The sequence below is a fragment of the Phycodurus eques genome, chromosome 14 (assembly GCF_024500275.1).
Source record: "Phycodurus eques isolate BA_2022a chromosome 14, UOR_Pequ_1.1, whole genome shotgun sequence".
In the NCBI taxonomy this organism is placed as follows: domain Eukaryota; kingdom Metazoa; phylum Chordata; class Actinopteri; order Syngnathiformes; family Syngnathidae; genus Phycodurus; species Phycodurus eques.
Genome location: NC_084538.1, coordinates 17,945,487 through 17,961,022, shown reverse-complemented (window position 1 = coordinate 17,961,022; position 15,536 = coordinate 17,945,487). Strand labels below are relative to the sequence as shown.

The 15,536-nt window shown below is 41.8% G+C and overlaps 1 protein-coding gene across 1 annotated transcript in view; it reads left to right on the top strand.

Moving 5' to 3' along the window:
- The window catches only part of kif6 (kinesin family member 6), a 51,225-nt gene that overhangs the window by 11,004 nt on the left and 24,685 nt on the right, over positions 1–15,536 (top strand). The window contains exons 6-12 of the mRNA XM_061696934.1: positions 360–489; positions 3,053–3,259; positions 3,874–4,017; positions 4,139–4,225; positions 7,895–7,998; positions 8,738–8,843; positions 10,680–10,836. Of these exons, the coding sequence (XP_061552918.1) occupies positions 360–489; positions 3,053–3,259; positions 3,874–4,017; positions 4,139–4,225; positions 7,895–7,998; positions 8,738–8,843; positions 10,680–10,836 (935 nt within the window). The remainder of the gene's footprint in view (positions 1–359; positions 490–3,052; positions 3,260–3,873; positions 4,018–4,138; positions 4,226–7,894; positions 7,999–8,737; positions 8,844–10,679; positions 10,837–15,536) is intronic.

The following is a 15,536-nucleotide window of genomic DNA, read 5'->3' as shown; positions in this document are numbered from 1 at the left end:
GCATAGAAGCAAACTGTATTTTCTTGTCGAGAAACATTTTCAGTGGGGCAATTCGAAAAAAATATATAGTAAGTTTCAGTTTAAACTTAGCATTTCCTGGATAAAAAAATATAAGGCATTAATTAGAAAAAAGAATAAATAGCCTTCATATTGTGTACCTTCACTTGAGCAGCTAGCATTTTAGCATGTGCCACAATAATATAATAGGTTCATGGCTGTGCGGGTGACCAGATGCCGACAGGCGCTGCGTTGGCTGCGTCTGGTTTGGTCTGTCTCTGTTTTGCTTTGTCATGTTCTAGTCTAAATAGATTTATAATCCTGCTCTTTCCTAGAATAAAATCAAGTTTTTTCATTCCCAGAAAAGTAATTATCATGGAAGACACTGACCAGAACATCCATCTTCGGAACCTTTCATTGCAGCAGTCCGCAAATGAAGAGGAGGCTCTCAATCTGTTGTTCTTGGGTGACACCAATCGAATGATTGCAGAAGTAAGTAAGAGAGGCTGTGGCCAATGAGGGACATTGTGGAGATATTATGCTCAGATAAGTTAAAAATTAAGATGCCTTTTGATCCACAGACTAAAATATTGTTAGTTTTCGAGAGGAACCACTTCTGTCGTCCCATTTGATTTGTTCAATTAAAGCTACCATTGACTTAATGTGTATTGGTTTTGAATAAACTGAAGATATATTGAGTGATGATGTTTCATCATCAAGGATGGGCAACTGGCGATGTCGAGGGACACCTATATTTTATCTGTAGAGCCAGACATGTACTCCCTAAAGCCTCCCTTTGCCGTAGGAGAGTTATGACTTCTAGCAAATTTTTTTTTTTAGTTGCATTTCTGGAGCATCTGCCCAGCCAATCAGGTGTGAAATGGAACAACCAGGTAAATGTTTTGTTAGCTGCCTACTGTATATCTGAAAATATCTATTTAGGAGCCCCCGCTCCATCCGACCAACCTACCTGAGTGCTTGGCCAACGCACACCGCGGCCACGTGCACATGCCCTGCAGAGTGCGTGCCTCCCACCCAAAGCATTCTTGCTTTGCTGCCCGAGTTTTTAGCTCTATTGCGCTGCGTGATTTGAAGCATTACACATCGTACTTGATTTCCATGGCATCCACCTGCAGAGGCTGCACTGACTGCAGGCGGGGCATGCATAAGGCTTTCTTTTGCTTCATTTATAATTTTTGGGGATAATTCAATGAAGCAAATCCATTTGCCAAAAACTGTGTAGAATTGATTTTCTCTGGAAGAAGAAACACAGATGGTATAAATCAAAATGTGTCTTTTTGTCTAGTTTTACAGATACAAGTGTTGACAATATTACGTCTTTTACTGCATTTACCTCATTTTGTCAATGAAAAAAATTGCACTGTTTTTACATCAGTGTGTTGCTCAAGCATCTTAGGATTTTTTGTTGGGGAGCCCTCAGCAGCCACCCACACAGAGCCTTTTGTGAACTCACCCTCACTGGGACCTCTTGACAAGAAACTTTCACTTGAGCCTGAAGCGAACAACATCCACATTGTCAATTTGTCACTGCCTAGAAAAAGAAACAAAACGAAGTCTTTGCTCCATATGCAGTCGAAATCGCAAAAAACAAAAACCCTCTTCTTTCAGTCCCTGCCATATGGACACACACTCAGCAAAATATGACCTCATTCATTTAGAGAACTGACAATACCCTCTACTGTTTTATTGGAAATAAAATTCACCTACACCACTTCTCACCTTTCCTATGACCTCATCAAAACATATTTCCTCTCGTCTGTTTTTTTTTCTCGACCTCAGAGTTCCTTTTCCTCTTGTTAGGATAAGCGCATGAACTTCATCCCCCAAACTTCCTGTCCTTACTTAAACTTTTCAAGGACTGGGGTGGATTAATGTTGATCTCAATTTCACCAAATGATAGTTTTTGTAGAAACAGGTTGGTGAGTTGTCTTAACACAGTGTGTGGTCAACATGTGTTGCATGTAAGATCAACATGTGTGCAACTGAGAACAAAAGAAAGCTCCACACATTTGTTTACAAAGGATGCATCGTGTGCTGCTTTTGCAAAATTATAAAGACTTCATTCTTGTGTCATTATGGTTAGTTTTCATCAGTCTATAACTTTATAACACAGTACTGACAACATTACACATGATCTCAATGGGCCTTATCCGCCAACAAATATGTAGAAAAGTTGAGCGTATAAGGATTAGAAAGAATACTGAAGCCTTGGAAACACTGGGAAATGCGAGCGGTCCGCTTTTCATGATTATTTAGTACATTAGTCAACTCATGAGCAAATTCACGGTTTGAGTCATTATCGTTAAAGTTAGGATTGTTTTTGTAAATGACCGTAGTTCCCAAATGTTGTTCGTCTTGGGTAAAATACGGAATTGATGTATTTTCGAATCTTGAGGCGTCGTTATTTGTGCGTTCGCGAGGTCTGAGGAGGTTCTAAATTTGTTCGCAGAGTAGGAACAAAAACAATCTTGATTAATCACACATTTTTGCGTCCAACGTACAAACGCACCATTTAAGCGCAACTCTGTGCATACATACGGTTAGAGAAAGAGGCCCAAATAGTAATAAGGAGTAAGTAATGAGTGTAAAATTCCAAAGAACTCAATTACAATTCAATTTAAGCACATTTCGGAGTCACTGCTGCCAGGCTACATTGTTTTTCATTGACCACCATGCATATGTTGCACATCTTGTTTTTGTGGATAAAGTTTGTTTATGCTGAATAAATCATATTCTGTTTTTGTCTCATACAAGTCACAGCCTAACTTGTCCTACACTGGTGACCATCTTAAAATCCAGCTGAGCTTTTGCAAAGCTGCCACCCATCTGTTTACTGCTCATTGTTTACACATGCCGCAACGTGTTTTAATCAGCAGAAGCAAGGGAAATGAGGATGAAAAGAAACATGTTTGTTGTCTGAATGAATCACAGATGGAAACTAAATGTTGTTTTATGTCTTTCCAAGGCCAATACTGTTGTTGATTCAAAACTTGATTGTGTTCGTACTTACTGTCCTTCCTTTTCCGCTCTCCAGACTCCCATGAACCAGGCTTCAACACGGTCCCACTGTATTTTCACCGTGCACATGTGTAGGCGCGAGCCTGGCTCCGCGACACTGCGACGCTCTAAGCTCCACCTGGTGGACCTGGCCGGGTCGGATCGAGTCAGCAAGACCGGCTTAAATGGGCAGCTGCTCACCGAGGCCAAATACATCAACCTCTCCCTCCATTACTTGGAACAGGTACTTTGCAAAAACAATGCTGTTTTTTAATTTACAGTCGCACGGAATATTGGGACAAAGTGTGTGGCAGTAACAGTGTAACATTTGACACAACCTCCACCATTCATTCCCCCATTTTCACCGTCACCATTCAACACAATACACACTATAAAAAACACAAGTACTGAGAAACACGCTCGGTGTTCGGATGGATCTTTATATTCCTCCTCAATTCAACTATTTTAGACTATTCGAAATGATTTAGCTGTGTGGGAGCAGGTTGTGGAAGGCCCTTTTCTGTGAGCCTGTGCACACAGCTAAGTCCATGGAGACATTGTTGGATGAGTTGTGTGGAAGCACTGGAGAGAAAAGCCTCATCTTCATCCAACACTGGTGACCTCACAAATGTTCTTTGTGAAGAGAGGCCAAAATATCCCACAGACACATTTGTGTCTGTCAAAAATGGTGGCGAAAGATTTTCCACAAGAGTGGATGCTGTTTTAACTCTTCATATATTTCATCTTAGCAAACAACAGCAATGACCCACCGGATGTGTTGTCATGCAAAATAAGTCATTTTCTTTGGTCTTCATTTCCATCCGGTATTTTGCCTCTCTTCACTTGTGTTTTCTTCAGGTTATCATTGCTCTGTCAGAGCGGAGTCGCTGCCATATTCCATACAGGAACTCTATGCTGACATCTGTGCTGAGGGATAGCCTTGGAGGCAACTGCAAGACCACTATGATTGCCACTGTGGCAGTTGACAAGAAGAACGTAGATGTAAGACGCAGAGTTCAGATGGACTGCAAAAGTCATGGCTTTGTGAACAAAATGCAAATATCCTGTTTGAAGTGTGTTCATCTTTCCACTAAAGAACAATTTGCAATCTAACAAAATACAGGAGTCCATCTCTACATGTCGCTTTGCCCAGCGGGTGGCTGTTATCAAGAATGAGGCAATATTGAATGAAGAACTTGATCCTGCCGTGGTGAGACAGCTGCATACTCTTCAATACCTCACCAGTCACAAATACCATAACTCAGACACACGATCATCACACCACATCTGCCATTACAGCCAGGCGCCTTTCACATGGCTTCCAAGCCTTAATTTGATCAGCAAATGAGTTGCTGTATGATTTTAGCTTCAAAATGGAACTAAGCGTAATCGGCCATGTCTTTAAGTGTCCTCTTTAGCAATCCAAAACCACTTTTTTCCAATGTTCTAAAATAATCACTTTTTTTTTGTCTTCAACACGTCGACGCTTGCCCGTCTTGCTATATTTCAACTATTCCCACATTGCATTTGTATTCTCACTCTTGTCTTGTTTACATGCCTCCAATTCTGGTTTCGCCATATTTTAGCCCAGTACCTCATATCTTGAGAAAGCATCCAGCTGGAGAGCATTGAGTTTCTATACCGTCAGGCTTTACACACTCACAAAAAGTCCAAGTTGCACACTTGCATCCTAACCTCACCAGACAGAATGACTTCTGGTGACTTGGTTTTGAAAATAACCGACAAGTTACACCGTAGACCTTACTCATGCAAATACACATCATACAAGACCTCCCCTTAACTGAAATATTATTATTTCGATGGCCATCCTGATACCCTTTGAAATAATAAGCTTTTCAAGTTTTGAAATATATCAGTTCTGCCGTCATGGAAAGAAACTGCTAGAAATAGAGCATTGGACACAAAGGTACTGATTTAATTTGCGTTGCAATTCAACTTAGCCGTCTTGTCTGCTGTTGATCAGAGTTAATAGTTGTCTTTAATGGAAATAGGAACATCATTTGTGGAGGTTTGAAGAAGCCAAATTGAGAAATGTGATTTGACAAAGCTCCTCAATGGAAGTGGTGGACCAATGGCAAATCTTACGTACTTTATAATTCCATCACTTTTCAGGTTTGGTTTCATCTCTTGGTAAAATATGCAGTAAAAAGTGTTCCAGACAAGAATGGTTTCCTCAAGCGCGCTAAGGGTTGTTCCAACCCGAAATTAAAAAACTTCAATTTCATCTTGTTTCTTCCTAAAGCCGTGACCTCAATGTTGCAATTATGGTCTCCAAAGACTAAAAGCCATACTTATACTATATATACACATACTATACAATATCGTAATAAAACTGCAAAATCCTGCATTTTAAGACTTAATGATTTGCCTAAACCTCCTTCACTCAAGTTTAAACACCATATCATCTACTTGATATAGCTTTCTTTAAATGCTACACAGTCCCTGTGAGTATCTCTATTGTTTATTTTTTGTTCAAATTATCATTCATACTGATTTTTCATATTGCTGTAATGTGCATTGGTCTAAAATGCCCATATGCTATCATTTTGTTGTGACCAGGGAACAGCCGTGTTTAGATTTTGTGGGCACCTCTGTTTCCTTCATAAAGCAGGGCCCCATATTTGCAGCATGTTTGTGTGTGGTAAACTATGTAGTAGTTATGAATTGTAACTTGTAGTTATGCAGGAGTGCTTACAGTGTACTGTGGAGGTTTTCTCGTGAGCACAGAATAGTTTGTTTGCAGAAACGATCTGGGTCTATTTCAGTCAGGACTCTTTTGTAAGTGGGCTGCACATGGATGACTGGTTAGAGCATCTGCCTCACAGTTCTGAGTTCAAATCCGGCCTCGCCTGTATGGAGTTTGCGTGTTCTCCCTGTGCCAGCGTGGCTTTTCTCCGGGTACTCCGGTTTCCTCCCACATCCCAAAAACATATATGGTAGGTTAATTGAAGACTCTAAATTGCCCGTAGGTGTGAAAGTGAGTGCGAATGGTTGTTTGTCTCTATGTGCCCTGCGATTGGCTGGCGACCAGTTCAGGGTGTACCCCGCCTCCCGCCCGAAGATAGTTGGGGTAGGCTCCAGCATGCCCGCGACCCTAGTGAGGATAAGCAGTAGGGAAAATGAATGAATGAATGTTTTGTAAGTTTATTGACATTGTTTGTGACATGTCATTTACCCAAAATGAGAACAGAATGAATTTGTCTGGGACCATAAAATCTGCATGTTGCTACACTGCACTAATCTTGACCGCTGTAATATATGCTTCTATGCTGACGTCATCAGTCACGCATTCTTAGCGGTTATTTCGATCTTTTAAATTCCGCTTTGGCGTTGTGGTACCAGTGTGGGCTCTGCCCGCTGAAATAGACTACTGCTGATTGTGCTGTCCGACCACTGGTGGTCAGCCTTTGAGGATGCAGCTGGGAGTCTTGCATCAGACCGCAGGCTCCAAAAAAGGTACAGGGTGCAGTTTGGCACTCAAATGTCAGCTGTGATGTTCATGGTGGAAAAAAACAAAACAAATATGAGGTGGATTAGGGATGCATTTTCATTCAGTCCGATGGCACCTGCCCAAAACCACAAGGCATGTCTGTTTCTTCTTCGAGCATTTTGTGTTCACACTGTTTGACAGTAGGTGAGATTCCTGCCTTGTGCTTCGTAATTGTGTTTGCTAAAATAGGCACTGCATTGTTACGGTGGAGAAGTCAGTCTGACCTTTGACCTTGCAACTGTGTGTCTGGAAGGGTCATTGTGTGACAGACACACTGTTGTTGTATTTACTCACGAAAATGTTGCCAGCAAGTATTACTGTCTCCAGTCAGACTTTAACCAGGGAAAATAGGGTGCATGTGATAAACTTGCTTTTAGGGCATTCAATTAAGAAATTAAGGTGCATTCCATAGTGTGTGCGTGCGTGTGTGTGTGTGTGTGCGCGTGTGTGTGTGTGTGTGCGCGTGTGTGTGTGTGTGTGTGCGTGCGTGTGTGTGTGTATGACTTCTTGTTCTTAAGGGCCTGGAACTGACAGCCTTTAGTTTGCCTTTTGGCAAACCACCCCTGTTAAATCATCCCGTCCAGCTGATACGGAAAAAAGCATATTGTTGAAGGTCCTTGTTCAGATGTAATTGTTGAACATGATATTCTCCTTTTAAAAATAAAACTGTAAACCAATTTGGCTCATGTGTCATTACTCTAACCCATTTCTCTATTTCTGTTGCTATTGGATGGAAAAGTGCGGTTTATTATACAGTTGTATAAAATCAGTTCACACATTATGGCAAACAAAAAGAATCTGGCAACTCATATCTTGGGTCCAGCGTGCGAAGCGCTTTACAGTTTGATCTAACGCTGTCCAATCAAGTTTTAAATATGCAACTATTACTACACCTAAAATATCTAAACTCATCTATCCCGAATGCTTCATTGCTTGATGCCTACTGAACCCTACTGAAGTGATGCAAAATTGTTTAGCTGAACCTTTGGAGGAATAGATCCTTCTTTTTTTTCCCCATTCACCATTTATTAGAAAAAAAGGAGAAAGAGTATCAGACAGACTCAATATGCAGGCTCCTAATGTGTGCTAGCAGAGAGCAGCAGGAGGTTTACTTAGAGCATGTTTGGCATCCTTCTTTTTCTTGTTGCCGTATCCAGTTGTCTTGAATCCCTTAAATGTTCCTCAAAACGCATTAGCATGATAAACCACTAAATTGTCTCATCACTTGGCAGCAGTGACATGACCTGGATTTGTGCGTAAATTGTAGGATGCTTCATTTTGTGTCATATATGGAAATGTGTGCCACATCTGTATAGTTTACATTCTGTGTACATGCATTTTAACCTCTTATTTTGGGGCAAATTACAGTTGATTGCTCGCCTGAAGCAGGAGGTTCAATCTCTGAAGGAGGAGCTGACCATGCTGACGGGAGAGGAGAGAGATGACCAGCTAACTGTGGAGGAGATGACAAAGTACGTGCTGTTGCTAAATTCTAAATCAGTCGTCCATGGACTGATGGTTCTGACGCACCGCTCTAAGTCTGCTCTGTTCGTATAACAAACTAACCCAATCGAAGCTAGTGAGGTCTGTTTTGATATGTCGTATACGTTTTGGTTTTCATGCTTAGTATTGCGCACGCACAGTTTGGTCTATCCTGCTACAGCATCTGCAGTCCTCTCTGATCTGCCGTCAATGGGTTACCCGCAGTCTTCATAACATATCCCGTCACACCTAAGAAAAGCAATCCCGTTTGTTTGTAGGACAAGGTTTTTTTTTCCTCCTTGAGCGATTGCGCATGGCATGGCAGGACCAAACGTTGATTTATCTAAAAACCACTCACGTTGGAGAGTACCAAAATGAGACCTCAGTATTTGTTTCAGTGCTTCATCATGATTGCGTGAAAAATAAAGACAACATTTGTGTCTTCTTTGAATCCGCTTGGATGGTTGCCTCCTAGTCTTTCCAGTGGTTGCTTCCAAAACGTGGGAAACCAATGTTTGGACTATCACCACAGATAGTTTATCAACTGACTGGCCCAGTGTAGCTGGAACACGAATTTAAGTAAATAGTTGTCTTTGAACATACCTAACTTTAAACACTAAAAACCAAAATACAGATTACCACTGTTTTAGTGTCTGTTGAGCTGGTGTTGAGTGTGATTGATTGTAACATGTAAGTGCAGTGGTTTAACATTTCTGTCTGTTTGATTAGGTTGCAAGAGTCAGTCAAGGCCTTTCTAGATGATCCTGGTCCAGACGTGACACTGACTTTGGGACCCGATATGAGAAAAATCCAGTACTGTTTTGGCCTGCTGAAGGTAATAGTTTTGCAATATTTATAGTAGTCCCTGTCAGTACTGTGTATGTCTGACTCATATCTGTCTCTTCTCACTATTGCTGTGGTGGAGGAACAATGCCATTTTCATCCTGGTTGTGGAACAGCGGACCAGGAGACTTTCTCCAAACAGCCCATGTGTTCTTTGTGATCTTAAAAAAAAAGGGCATTTACTTTGCTGTGTTTTATGAGGGTTAATGTACTCCATGAGTACATCCGAGATATACCGCTAAGGGAGATTTGGTCCCTCCATTAGTAGTAACGTAACGTAAGATTTTCCAAAGATGACACTGTCAAAATGCCAAGTCTGGTTTGAATGGCCACTCCAACCTGAGTAGAAAAATCGGATGATGGGCTCCGGAGAAATCGATTTTTTTGTGTTGGAAAAATTTCCTTTTTGGGGAACACTTTTGTGTGATATAGAAAATCTGGTCCAAAACGCATTCAAATTCGAATAAATATTTAAATAATATTTAAATGAATATTTCCTAGCATTTCTCCTCGACCCTTTCATTTTGTCTGCTATTCGGGGAAGCCCTTTAATTGGTTGACAAGCTTCAGTTAAAATTTTCAACCAATAAGATCGTACGGGCCGAAAGTCCAAGGAGGTTTCTGAGTTGACGGGTCAAATAGCGTCACTTGCCCTAACAAGTGGATTAAAATAGCACAAATGTATCACTATTTATTCATGAGAGTTTGTTTCTATGTGCCCTGCGATTGGCTGGTGACCAGTTCAGGGTGTACCCCGCCTCCCGCCCGAAGATAGCTGGGACAGGATCCAGCACTCCCGCGACCCTAGTGAGGAGAAGCGGTGCGGAAAATGGATGGATGGATGGATGAATTTTCGAGGCCTTTGAAGGTCTCATTCCATGTTCTTTTTTTCAAAATTCCACAAAGATGGTGACCACTTTTCACGTTGCTCCTGTTAATGTTACAGGAGCTTGGTTTGCTTTACCGGGGGTGAGTTAAACATGTTCACTGTGGACGTTTGACTCTTCCAGAATTGCCCTCTGTCCATTCTGTTTATTATTTTCATAGGAAGAATTCCTCAGCCCGGCTGAAGTGTGTGATAGTCCAGTTCGGTTGGCAGACAAGCTCATCTCTTCTCTTTCGATCGATAGATTGACAAACGTTTTTGGTGCAGCATCCACAGTGATGCGGCCGGTGTATCGAGCTAAGCTAAAAGGTCAAGCTCTTACTTGCTTCAACTAGTGGGAGAGAAATGTGGAAAAGAAGTGGACGGATGTCCTAAGTGATTTTGCTTTATCTATGACTTATTGTATGTATATTGTCTTTTTGTGGATAATACTTTCCTGGTTAAGCCCATCAGGTTCATATATAATTGTATATTCTAACACTCCCAAACAATGTTGATAACGTACCTTTGTGTGTGTGTGTGTGTGTGTGTGCGTGCGTGTGCGTGCATTTTCTATATGTGCTCAGTACACCTTTAAATGAAATGGAAAAACAAGCGATACATCAAAAATACTCTGCCTTCGTTAAGATAAACAATTATCCGAACATAACCTCAATCACACTCGAATGACAGTTGGAAGTTTTTTTGTTGTGCTGACCAGCTCTTTTATGCTCAACTGTTGCTTTGCTGCTGTACATGATGACACCTTTTCACTCTAACATTCCTGTGCTGCTCTGTCAAATGCGCCAAACTCTCCTTAAGCCATATCCTTTTCAATGTATTGGCCTTAAACCTTTCTACAAAGTTGGTGAACCCTTAGTCCTAACTTTCTTTTTAATTTTCTTACCATCCCCACAAAGTTTTCCAAATGTGTGATTTTTTTATTTTTTTTGGTGGGAACAGGCAATGATTCTGGGCAATAGGAATGGAAACAGCAATAACCATGATCTACAGGAGTCACCAGCAGCCGTACCGGAGGACAACGACATTCAAGAGCACCACTGTGCAGAAGAAGTCATCACACTAAAGGAGTTGCTGAAGCAACGTGATCATGAAATCAGTATCCTTTGGCATTGAGTTGTCATCGCATAATACTTAGTTTGCTCAATGATTCTCAACTGGTGGCTCGGGACCCAAACGTGGGTCGTGGAGCTGTTTAGGCTGAGTTGCGGACAGGTAGTAAAAAAAAAAAAATATATAGCATAATTCAGACTGTTATAACCGTTACAGTTGCTTCGGCCTGCGGCCTTCAGTTCCCCAAAATGATAATAATAGATGTTGCACTAAAAAGAAGAGATCAGTGTCATGATATCCGATTCTTTACATGCGGTTATGTTTACAGTGGCGTGCAATGGTGTGTTGTTGCCCGGGGCACACACCGCTTCGGTGATGCCACTCGAAAACCAATTCATCGTCCATCCTCAGTTTCTTAATAAGGTACTCTGCAAAGCACTCATAAACATGTCAGCATGAGTAGTTATGTTTAAAAATATGGTATTCCTATTTTTTCAAAGGCTATTTTTGAACATGTTCTTTCTTGCTCCTAACTGCTGTCATAGTGGGTCGCGCCTTGGCAACAATAAAAAAAATGTAAGTGCCAGGGTGACAACAAATGAGAATCAATGAGTGGCACATTGCTGCTTCGCAATTGACAAGAGGTCCTACATTTTCCAAGTAACTGTTTAGTGAACAACGGAGTGATGGCAGTGATGAGCATAATAATGTTTCAAGCATCCCTATTTTTGATACTCAAATCTCAAATATTCATCTCACAGTGCAGAGCTTTGTCTTATTCAATGGTCAACATGTGGTCCACTCAAACTGGAGCAACCTGTGGCCCTCCAAATTAGTTTTGTGCTCCACCGCTCTGGTTTAAAGGCATGTTCTATATTTCCTGTGATGTTTGCTTTATTGGACAACTTAATAGAAAGTGACAAGAAAAATGGAGCCGAAAGATTGAATGAACATCATGAGATATGTGCGACCACAATATTTGCAGAGAATGGCTTTTGAGGGAGCCCACTGATCCAGTGTGGAGCCCCACCAAGAAATATTTTCACTCTATACTTCAAGTTTATGGTCGTGCTTAGCATAAATGAAGATATCAGATGCCAGACATCGCCATGATGGAAAAACCTGGTGGACATTAATCTTAAATAAGAACTTGTATGAAACAATGAAATGAAACCTTGAGATAAAGTATATTTTGCCTGGAATAGCCAGCCACTATAGATTAAATTAGTGGTGGGTTTCGAAATTAGGACATAGTCACTGTCATTAGAGACCGTAATGGAGACACAGTTGGGAACTGTCATGCTGTTGTTTCCACTAACATCCCCTTTTTAGCGGCTGACAGCAATAAAAATGTTCTCCTGATTCTTCATTACTGAACGTCCTAAATGTTCTGCTGACTACCGCAGTTTTTGCTGTGTTGTCTGTCCACAGCTAAACATGCGGCAATGTCATGACAAGACATACAAATGTGTTATTATGGAATGTGCTTCGGTCATCAAATGTACAGTATATCCAGTTTATGTGGGACATACACCAGAATCCCAATCAATATTTAATGATGCTACAATGTTTTATTCGTGTCATTCTATACATAGTATACAGTGATCCTTCGTTTTTTTGTGGTTAATGGGGACCGGAACCCCCCACGAAAGGTGAAAAACCGGCGAAGTAGGATTCCCCCCCCCCCCCCCCCCCCCCCCCCCAGGAATTTTCGTGTATGTGTATGTGGGTACCAGAATGTTTAAAATATGTAAACGGTATTTATACTTTACATATTTGAGACAAAGATTACAACAGTACACATATGTACTTAAATCTTTAATTCTAAAACCTTATACAGTAATTAACATTCATCAACATTGCCTTCTGAGAGAGGCGAAGAGGCTTGTGTTGGTGGCGGAGGTGAGGCTCTCACTTGACTCGTAGAGGCTTTAGGTTCACTCGGAGTCTCTTCTGCTGGAGGCGCTGACGGTATAGCTGGGGTTTTACCTTGGAGAAAAACATGGTGATGGATAGTTGTTGTCTTTGTTTTTTCTTTTGCTTCAAAATTCCCCTGTACAAGGACACAACCCCGTCAACACGATTGCTACACTCGACAGCTCGAACCATATTGTCGTCAATGTCTTGGGGAAATCGTTGCGTTGCCCATGCCATGTTGCACAATTGTTGCAGGTTCTCCAGGGTAAGGCCACGTTTTTCAGTTTCTTCTTCATCTTCCTCTTCGTTTTCTTCCTCACTTGCAGACTTTGTCATCTCAAGGAGGTCTTGATCTGTCAGTGGGTCCGAGTGGCAATCGATAAGGGCGCTGACATCTTCTTCCGTCATGTCGACAAATCTTTCATCCCTTATGATGCGAGCCAGCCTCACCCCCTTCTCCACCGCTGAATGATGAACTTCGTCAGGAGTGAAGCCTGGATAGTCGTGCACCACACGTTCGGCCATAATTTCTTCCAGCTAGAATTTATGGTCTCACTTTTCATGTCCTTTAATGCTTGCTGGATATTAGACAAACATGAGGCAATGTCGTAACTACGCCAGTATGCTTTCAAGATGAATTCTTCATTGTCGTCGTCAACTGCCGAGATGAGGCCCTCCGTCGTGGAGCGAGTGTAGAGTGCCTTAAAGGCACGAATGACGCCTTGATCCATCGGCTGAATTAGAGATGTGGTGTTCGGGGGCAGAAACTCTATCTGCACCCCGTCATATTGCAGGTCCGTTGCATGGCCTCCTGCACAGTCCATCAGGAGAAGGACCTTAAATGGGAGGCCCTTTTCAGCCAGATACAGCTTCACCTGGAGAATGAAGCAATGGAGGAACCATTCGAGGGTCAGAGCTTTCGTTATCCAGGCCCTGGAGTTATGCATCCAGTACACGGGCAGCAGAGCCTTATTTTTGTTTTTTAATGCCCGTGGATTTTTGGCTTTATAAATTATGCCTGGCTTAAGCATAATACCTGCAGCATTGCCACACATGATGACAGTCACACGGTCCTTGTGGGGCTTGTAGGCTGGCCTCATCACTTCGTCCTTGAAGAGGAATGTATGCGAAGGCATCCTCTTCCAAAAAAGGCCCGTTTCATCCATGTTAGAAACTTGCTCAGGGAGGTAGCCTCCCTCACTGATGAAGTTAGGAATCTCTTCCTCCACGCAACAACGAGCAGCATCGTTGTCAGCAGAGGAAGCCTCACCATACAGAGGCACGCTTCTGAGGCCGTATCTTTTTTGACATTTTTCGAACCGGCCTTTGCTGGCTGAAAAGCCTCGTCCTCGAGGAGGCGAATCACTCCTGGCAGCGCTAGTACTGGCTTGAGGTTTGTCAGGTTCATCAGCACCTTCTTCAGCCTCTTCATTGTCGTCATCGGGCAAGATTTGGTCGTAGAGAGCTTTGGCCTTTGTCCTGATCATATTAGTGTCCAAACTCACTGTCTTTTCCCTGCAGTCAGCAATGCACAATTCCAATGCCGCTTCCTTTTTCAAAATTCTCTTATTACGCGGAGTTACCACACGTTTCGCTTCCTTGTTGAAGGTTATTGAAGCAGTTTTGCGGATGTTTGCTTCCTCTTTCTTGATGTACCGCATTGCAGATTCATTCACGCCATAATGGTGTGCCACAGATGCATAACTTCTGCCCTCCTTTGATCATATCTAAAAGTTTCACTTCTAAAAGTTTCACTTTTAGATATGATGGTCATCATCTTCTTCATCTTGGGCACACCGGCAGGAAGCTTTCGCAGGGGCACAGCGCTTAGGCGGCATTGTAAGGGCTTAACTAATCAAAAAAGGTTATCGCTGAAACAAAAAAAGTTATTGCAAACACAACACTAAGATACAGTATGGGAGACAGCCAACAGCGTGGACGAGACTGGCGAGACACAACAAGGGAAGGTGCTGGGCGCGCCTTGTATGAGTCCCCAGGGCATGTACCGTACAGTACAGGCATGTACAAAGCCTCTGAGTCAACTCATCTCTTTGTTTGGCATGCAGGGAAACCTTCTCTCTTGTGCATCAACATGAAACAACGCGTCTTTCCGCAATATGGCTGCCGATATGGCTGTATTTTTCATTTTTGATGAATTATTATTTTTTTGATGAATATTTTGGAAAAACCCGCGAAGCACTGAAGCCGCAAAACGTGAAACGCGAAGTGGCAAGGGAACCCTTTGTATACTGTACGATCAATAATGAATAATGGAAGGTTTTCAATCACTCAGAGTTTTCCAAACTTTATTTAGCTAAGCGCATATTGTACATGAACGGCACACCTCAAACAAAAATGTCTCAAAAAGTGTATATACAGTCTACTGAAATAATTATGAGCTCATCTCAATCTACCAACAAATTTTATTCTGTTGTAGACTAGCAATAGGTGGTTACGCAGGTTTATTGTGCCTTCTGCTTGTGCATCTAGTGGAAGAGCATTTAATTTTTCTGCCTGAGACTATATGTCACTGGCATAGAGAGATTAAAAAAAGACATTATTCGTGGTAAACAATAGACATAAAAATGTGACGCGGTATAATAGTTGTGACTCACCGAGGTAGCCATAACAATACAATAGTCCTACTCTCCGGTGGCATTCCCTAGGAAACATTCAGTAGGATATTACCTTGTGTTTAGCAATACAATTTGTTTGTACTGTTTTAATGTCCCTTCTTTCAACAGTTAAGCTACAAGAAAAGAAAAAGCAAAAAACACTAGTTGTGGAAACAGCAACAGTGTTCTTGTATGTACCAAAAAGCAGTATGTA